This window comes from Macadamia integrifolia, chromosome 7, assembly GCF_013358625.1.
Source record: "Macadamia integrifolia cultivar HAES 741 chromosome 7, SCU_Mint_v3, whole genome shotgun sequence".
Taxonomy (NCBI): domain Eukaryota; kingdom Viridiplantae; phylum Streptophyta; class Magnoliopsida; order Proteales; family Proteaceae; genus Macadamia; species Macadamia integrifolia.
Window position 1 is genome coordinate 24,042,329 of NC_056563.1, and position 9,255 is coordinate 24,051,583.

The window sequence follows — 9,255 nt, forward strand, 5'->3', positions numbered from 1 at the left end:
AATTATAGGTTGAATCGATGAAAACAGTACAAGTGTATTTTGTTGTAGTGGGTTGAAAATTGTAAGTTGAGGGAAGGTTAATGAAAACCCAAAATAGACACAAGATCAATCTTCTTTAATTCTAATCGTATTAAAATATGATAAAATTAATTTAGAATGGCCAAAGTTCTAAACATTGAAATAAAAAAAAGGAATAAAGAATGCTACCTGATAGTGTGAACTTGTGCCAAGACACAACAGATACAAAAAAGACTGCACTACCCCGCATTGAAGATGCTCGTGCGTGCTCTCCCATTTACTGCAGATACTTATGTGTATGTGCCCTATTGAGTAGTATTCTCTCGCCAAAATATATATATATATATATAGATTTCATTAATTTTATTTTCTATTATTTCTGATTGTAAGTGAAAAGAAAATCTAAAAATAAATAAACATTCATGATCAATTCCAAAATAAGTTGTAGAAATCGGCATTAATCAGCCAATTCTGATCTGTTTTCTAAGACATAGTTTAGGGATATCATTTTCTTTTGATGTCCAACCAGTGAAATCATGGAAGTGACCAAGTAAGAGGTAATGATCTATCAAGACTGTAAATTGCAAACCTCATACCATGGACCGTTACACTGATACAGTACCAGCCAAGTATCTATACCATAGATTTATTCGTGATATCAATTCAGATCGTATCGTTGTGTATTAGTTACTTTTGTCTATGTTTTAAAAGAAAATTACTATTATACCCCTGAAATGATACAGGTAATCAGTTTGGATTACTCAGGTTTCAGTATCAGTTTCAGCCAATACTAATACGATATGGCTGATATGATATCAATGCTTGAAACCATGGTCTGTATGCTATAACCAATACCGATTTTTAAAATTAAACATGGTCTAAAAAAATGCCTATAGAATGGATTCTTCCTTCACCATGAGTAAACAAAAAATCATACTTCTTTCTTCAAAACTAAAAAGACTTTTTTGTTTTTGAGGTTTATGAAGATTTTGTGCTTAAGCATTCAATGCAAAAGAGCAATACTGGGAATATAGATTCAGGTTTATTTCATAAAAGGTTCTATTTTGAATAACTATAATGGAGGTTTATAATTTATGAAAAAAAGAAACACAGAAGTGAGGGGCTAAATGACTATTTCACCCTTATGTTAAATGCCTCTTTGTGCCTTTTCATTGGCTTTGCATTGGTACAGAGACTATACGACCTGGCAGCAAACCTTACCCTTAAATACCTACAACTGTTTTCTCCAACTTCTGCCAAGAAATTTATCTTTTGGACCTTTATTATTGAGTAGTAACGTCGGATAGAGACCCATATACGTAATACTGGGCCATGTAGCCTCATTGAAATGCGTCTTATCTGTATTTTCGGTGGAACAATCAATTTGTGCAACTGAGGCTGGATGTCCCCCTATATTAAGCTCTCAAGTACACGAAATGAACTCAAAAAAGCTGAAGCGACTTCATAAAAAGATGGCTGCAAATGATGAAGAGAGTCTCTACCACAAAGTTCAAGTCCAACCTTTCTCCTCTACACCAAGGCAAGTAAATGCTTATCTACCTTACTTCCAGTATCCTATCAATTCCCAGACAATCCCAGGATTTGGGATCGGTCTCATCATTATTCTTTATACTCTATTTTTTCCTTATTTCTCTTGTTTTAAAATTTATCCAAAAATCAGAATGAGGTGTGGGATCTGCAAACCAATCAGAGTTAGATGAATTATTTCGGACTTTAGGGTTTCTGTCCGACGATAGATAGTCCTCTCTTGAGGGTTTCACTTTAATACTAGGTTGTCGTTTCCATGCAAAGGTTGGGATCAAAGATCGATTACTCTAATACCACTGATACAGATCTTATGAGAACTCAACCCCATAAATCATTTTAAGGTGAGAGAACCAAGACCCTCTCAACCCATATTAAATTTTTTTCGAAACCGATGTTAGATAAATCTCCTTATGACTGATAGGGTATCATAACATAAAATCATGTTGGCTTGAGCTTTGTGGGCTTCCTAGTAGCAAGGATCATTTCTATACTTTTTTATTTATTTAATAATTTTGATTGGTAGTGTTTAAAAATAATTTATCTTTATGGGTCTATGCAGGTTGGAAGACAGTAAGAGTGGAGATGATGGAAAGATGCAAATGCCTGCTACCACCTGGAGTAAAAGGTTGGGATTGGAAGAGCTCTCTTCCTTGCAGGTAGGTGCAAACCACGGAGTGAAGAAAAAGCAGGAGAAGTGCCTTTTGTAACATATTATTACTATCTCATCCTCACTCTGAGTCTCTCTCCCTATTATATATTTCAGGCATGGCGAGCATCCATAGCAGAACTTCTGGGCACGGCTACTTTGGTTTTTGTACTAGACACCATCGTCATCTCCTCCTACGAGACCGACACCAAATCACCAAACCTCCTTATAGCCTTCTTCGCCGCCCTCATCTTCACAATTATGCTCCTCGCCACCTTCCCAATCTCCGGTGGCCACGTCAACCCTATCATCTCCTTCTCCGCCGCACTCGTCGGCCTCATCTCTGCGACTCGAGCTGTCATTTACATTTTAGCCCAGTGCATCGGTGGCGTGCTTGGCGCCTTGGCACTCAAGGCCGTGGTCAGCAGCAAAATCCAGAGTGCCTTCTCACTTGGTGGTTGCACCCTCACAGTTATTGCACCAGGCCCAGATGGGCCCATCACTGTAGGAATTGAGACAGGCCCAGCGCTCTGGCTTGAGGCCATATGCACTTTCGTGTTACTTATCGCCTCCGTATGGATCGCATTCGATCATCGTCAAGCCAAGGCCCGTGGGCCTGTAATTGTGTTTTCGATCATCGGAGCCGTGGTGGGGCTGTTGGTGTTTGTGTCAACGACGGTAACGGCGAAGAAGGGTTATGCCGGTGCTGGGATGAACCCTGCACGGTGTATTGGACCGGCTATTGTGAGAGGGGGACACCTTTGGGACAGACACTGGGTCTTCTGGGTCGGCCCAGCCATAGCTTGTGTGGCGTTTTATGTTTACACGAAGGTCATACCACGTCAGCATTTCCACGCCCAAGACTAGTTGCTGTTATAGCTTCCTCACCACCTCTAATTACCAACCCATACTAAGGCAGAAGTCCTAAATAAAATGGCGTTTTATGTTCTACATGATACTGTTTTTCCTACCAACCAATAGGCCTCAACAGCTAGCTAGCTAGCCTTAGCCCAACCCATTAAAATGGACTGGTAGCCCAGGCTTCGGAATGCAAAGCCATGTCAAGTTTGGGCTTGTGCAACGTTTCTAATTAGGGATGTAAACAGAGCGAATTCGAAGCACATACATTTGTAATAGAATTTGTATCCAACAAACATATCCGCTATCCGAATTTGACCAGATTTTGAACAGACATTTCAATTGATTATTTGAATTGGTATCTAGCAAAGTGTCGGATATCTCAACTTGAATCTGATAATATCTTATTACACATTTTTAAATAATTTGCAATTATTTCTACTAGAGGAGAATATAAATAAATGTACAATATATAATATGTATAGACCATATGTATAAAGCTTAAGTTCTTAAATAATTATCGAAGTGGTTATATCAAATTTTTGAATTTATATAATTATCATCCATATGTCAAATGATTGAATTCCTCTGTGGAGCAATAGGGCATTTGGTGCACATCCAATGGATATAAACACTCACACACGGAGTCCAAGACCATCACATAGTCCAAGGCTTATCTAAATGTTGAAAGTTCGCAAAAAGTTCTATCTAACTATCTAGATAATTGAACACAAATTCGAATATAAATTTCCAACTATCTATTTGCATCTCTACTTCTAATATGTTAAGTTGGGCCATTGTCATTCAATTACCAATTTTTTTTGGGTAGAACAGCCAATAACAATTGACTACCATCAAACAATTGGAAGAGATCCTCGATGAAGCCCCCTCCGTTTCGGTGTTGAGAAACAATAGTTGAAGAGTTTTCATCACCAACCATGTCAAATTTATATCATATCACTTTGTCTCCATCTGTGTGGCTTATTATGCCGCATAGGCTAGGGCATCGACCTGTACGTATTTCTATTCGGTCAGTCAAATCAGTTTTGTCACCCTATTTGATTGGGCAACCATCGTGCCACTAATCCTAAGCATGTGCTGCAATTCTTGATTGGCCCAAACGGCCTAAAAAAACACCCATTGCCGGAACTTTTTGTCTGGTGATAATTTTTTATTTGACCATCAAATTTTTTCGAATCATATATCGCTAAAATCATTTTTTGAAGTAACAACCCGGTCACGTGCTACTATGCCTATGCTCAGACAGGGGTGAGAAAGGACCCAATTTTTAGAGACTTGAGTGTGCGTTTCCATTGGCCCCACATTGACATAGAGGCTTAATTTTTATTTATTTATTTATTTTTTTACATTCATATCCTTGTTCTATACTAATCCGATAGGGGATTGCTCATCATCAATACCGATTTGATCCACACGATTTTACTGATCTGATACTGATACTTAGAACCGTTGTCCATATGAACTTGCATGATTTTATTGGGCCGGTGATTTTAAGAGGCACGGTTTGAGGTATTGGCAGAATCGGATCACGATCCACATCAATATCATTAATCATTGATCTCGATAATACTGTATCGTTGGAATAGTACAGACCAAGGAAAAACAGTAAAAAAAAATAATAATAAAGAAATACAATGGCACATTTGTATGATACAAGCTGGTCCGCACTAAAACCATGGTCAGTGAATTAACGGAGGGCACGGGGATTGCGCCGATAAGTAAAAAAATCTTTTACGATGAATAATATGAGTTAGCAATGAACATCGACCGATTAGAAAAACCCCAACACTATCACTCACCACTCAGAGCGGAAGATTCAGACTTGACCGACAAGCACTGGGTCCAAGGTCATACCGCATCATCATTAGTTCATTACCACTATTGAGAGTTTATGTCTTCCTCGCTACCTTAAAAAAAAAAAAAAAAAAAAAAAAAAAAAAAAATTCAATCTTCGCCATCTTTCACACGCAACTCACACCAAAGCGTGAGGCACGCCAAAGTCTGCCATCTCATATCTTGGCGTTCTTCATGCCATCGCATATCTCTGTTTTTTTTTTTTTTTTTTTTTTTTGGGTTAAATTATGCCACCTCATATCTTGATACTTTCTTATTTCGAATTAGGGGAGATTACCCTTAAGTCACACTATCCTATATAATATTTGAGAGAGGAGGAGGATTCTTTGAACAAAGCGTCATAGGGGAAAGCATTAATCGAGTTTTTCATAAAAAAAAAAAAATTATTCAGAAAAATATTTTTCATGATATACGTCATTGAAATAATGTAATACATTGAAGCATATATTTTGAGAAGAATTGAATTTTTCTGAAGTCAATGATGATTCATTTTATAGTAAAATACATTTCAGAACTTCAACATATAAGAGGAGCAGTAATGATGAGCTTATATTAATTTATTGATGAACACTAATTGTGGATGAAGCAAAAGTTTTCAATTTTAATAAAATTTGAATGAATTTTTTTTTTTTTGATAAAATTTTAATGATATTCTATGTATTTCTGGTTATAAAAAAGATTTATATATGTATAAAGTAGCACTTCAAGACAATTAGCCTTATTGGTTATATAACAATTAGGTCTACATTGTAATGGTTTTTCTACCGAACTTATAGGTCTGCATTGTAACTTCCATTTAGTTACAGGGATATGGGGAAAGGTAAGTAAAAGGGCATATTTGCATCTTTTATAAAATTTAGGGTAGAGGTTGGGAACACTAGCTTTGTGCCTAACGTTGTGTCTGTGTCTCAATTTTTCACTCGAAATGGCTCCTACCCCTATCCGCTAGCTTTCTTAAAACTGGAGGTGTGCCCAACCTCCGCCCTAAAATATAATTCATTTCATAAAGAAATATTTAAATTTCCCATGCAACCACATAGAAAAGATGGATTTTTTAACACTGGAGTGGAGTGCCATGTCATAGTGACACCATATCAGGCTGGTTAATTTACACAATCGAATTTGGTTGACTCCTTTCCATCATAACCTGACCCAATCAAACCAAACCCAATCCAACTAATTATTGATTTGGTTCAAATAGATACAGGTTGAACCAAATCTAGGTCATGCTTCAAGAAAATTATGGTTTTTTAACAATTCATTTAGGACCAGTTTTCCTTAAGTCAAGATGAAGGAAATCTCGTAGATAGGAGATGCTTTAAACCCTAGGATGGTGGATAAATACTTCTATAACACGGTGATTACTGATGCATTACATCATTATCTAATCATTAAAATGTTTTCCTGTTTAAAAAATTTGAAAAAAAAAAATAATTATCCAACTAGTTTCTCTTCTTATTCTCATCTGAGTTCACGTTGCTTTTAATTTTGTTTGATTCGCTTCTTAAATTATATAATTAATTAGGCAAGCTAAAATAGCATCTTGGTTGAAGTCAGCATTGAATCCTAATCCTTCCTATTTTTAGGACACCTTCATCCACCTAACACTCTCATTACATTATTAATTTGTCCACTCCAGAAGGGTTCACGTTAATTAATCATCATTAGAGTAGGTGTTTAGTTGAAGTGCTTATAATATCTGTCATTTAATGTGACCATTTATCATGCATGTACGTGATAAAATAGTTTAATTTACTCAAAAGCCAGCTCCATTTTGTACTTTGTTGTTTTGATTCTAATATTTTTTGGGAGAGGGTTTCCCGCGTGGGAAGGAATCCACATGCCAAATCGATTAGTGTTTTCAAAAAAGTATCATCCATGTGAGACTCTCGTTTCATGATAGATGAAATAAAAAAGATACATGTGTGAGGTCCTCACTTTCTATGAGAGGGTGTAAATCCACACACGAACAATGTACAAACCTTTTGAATCACTTTTTAAAGAAATACTAGACATTTAAGTCGTACAAGTAAAGATCTATTCATTAATAAGAAAAAAAAAATGAATGACGATTAGATTGATGATAAAAAATAATCCTGAGTCACATGTATCTAGCATATTCATACCTAACTATTTTCCACAAAGTGGTGGCGAAACATAGAATTTATACAAATCTTTCTATTTTTTAATTTGATAGAATCCATTCATTTTGTAGAGCTATTACTCTATCGCAGACATTTTTGAAACACCTCTAACAAAGGGGCAAATAGTCAGTTTTGAAAGAACTTATTGTCAATCTCTTTCAAATATGAATCCATAGAAGAGAAATGTTTGGCAAGAAATTTTCTTTCTATGACAATTTTTAATATGTAACTTTTATCTACTAAAAAGTTTAACCAGTATGTTATCAATTTGTAAGTATAAAATACATTAACATTTTACAATTTTTATATTTAGCCTTAAACAAAAATTTCGATAAAGATTTTAGAAAAATGTTTTGATTTAAAAAACTATACTCCCAATTCAGGTGAAAATTTTGTCTACCCAAATTTGGAAATTTTCACCAAAAAAAAAAAGGAAAACGGGTGAGTCCCATTATTATTATTATTATCAAAAAAAAATTTTTTTTTTTTGAAGTATTTGGGAGAAGCGAACTAGAAATAGGAAAATCATATTTTATGGATTTTCTTCTTCTTTTATTTTAAAGTATTTACATGGAAACAAATGATGCCAAAATTCAAAATGCATTTTCTGTTTTGGAGGAAGAGGTATAAATATAATGAAAGGAGGGATAACAAACCCTTGTAACTAATAGAATCTCTTCTTTGCCGTCAGGTAATTATTTTTGAGTGATAGAACGGTCCTTATCGTGTGGCTATTGCATCAACGTATAGATTAATGGGAAAGCATGCGGAGTTATTGACCACATTGGAGCAAAGCAGACTTTTCGCGCTCCCAATGACTTGATGTAGAAGGCGCAACCAGGGAATTTTCTTTTTCCCTTATTTCTTATTAATGAAATATATTTTCTCCCTTTATTTCATGTCTATAGTTGGGTGCCTCTTAAGTAAAAAAATCATAGGATTGTACTAAGATGACATTCATAGATTCTCTTCTCATTTATTATTTTAAGTTATGACCGGAAAAAAAATCTATCCTTTTCACAATTTTTGTTTCCTCCTATGTGGGAATATTAAATATTTAAGGATTTGAGAAAAATTCCTTTCGTCATAATTATTCATGTCGCAAGCCCGAATGGGTTCATATGATCAAGGATGCTATACAACCACCGGACAATTTGTAGCATGGAACAAGCTTGAAAAATTGTTATACAATTAAGCTAAGTTGAAAATTCAATATAAAAGTGAGTTTGAAACATTTAAGTTATCGGACCTGAATCAGTTGTATTGAGAGATTCGGATCTATATCAGTTGAACGGTACAAATCAAGGGTAAAACTATTCAATCTAGGATGATCCCTATCGATATGGTATTGATTTTCAAATTAGTCAATACCTGATCTGATACCGTTACTAATTCCAAGATTTAAAGTTTTATAGAATTCCTAATGTGAGATTTTTTTTTTTTTTTTGGGAAAAAAAATGTACTCCATGATAGTGATCATAGCCTCCATATTGCAAGCAATGCTTCCTTAAGACCAATATATGATAGTGGGGCATACCGATTCAAATCCACAACCAGTCAACTCGAGCGATAATGAGATAAGGGCTTCCTTTCACTAGGCTACCAACCTTATTGGTATTTTCATAATGTGAGATATGTGTGAGGTTTTCTAACACATGAATTTGCCATGAAGTTATGACCCCGTGAAGAAGACATTGTCTAGCAGATATTTTTTGTTTTCATATTCACCCAAATGAGGACTACCCTAGAATTTCCTTCATTGACCAAAGTAAGTGGCAAGCCGGTCTACCAAACTAAGTAAAGAATATCTAATTCTTCCTCTATATATATAGGACCATCCTTGTTAAACAGTTTACTAAGCTATTGGAAAGGAAAACACAAAAAGTACCCAGGAACTAAGACACAGGGTGGTAAAGAAAGCTGGAAGGATTCGTGGAAAGATCGATGGTGGAAAATGTGGTGGATGTAAATGACGAAGAGAGTATCTAGACTCCCCACGTCATTGGTAACAGTAACAGAATCCAACCTTTTTCTTCTACACTAAGGCAAGTACCTACTTCTAATATCCTGTGCTTGGCTTGAGCTTCTGTGAGCTTCCCGGTAGAGAAGAGTTTATTTCTTTAATTTATTTAATTGAAAGAAATTTACTTTATGGGTCTTTGCAGC

At 35.5% G+C, this 9,255-nt stretch overlaps 1 protein-coding gene across 1 annotated transcript; it reads left to right on the forward strand.

The window, feature by feature from the left end:
• The first annotated feature begins 1,467 nt into the window (after positions 1–1,467).
• LOC122083738 (aquaporin AQPAn.G-like) lies at positions 1,468–3,433 on the forward strand. The gene is made up of 3 exons (XM_042651622.1): positions 1,468–1,558; positions 2,126–2,222; positions 2,330–3,433. The coding sequence occupies exons 1-3, from the start codon at positions 1,491–1,493 to the stop codon at positions 3,077–3,079; spliced, it is 915 nt and encodes a 304-aa protein (XP_042507556.1). The 5' UTR covers positions 1,468–1,490; the 3' UTR covers positions 3,080–3,433.
• The last annotated feature ends 5,822 nt before the right edge of the window (positions 3,434–9,255 follow it).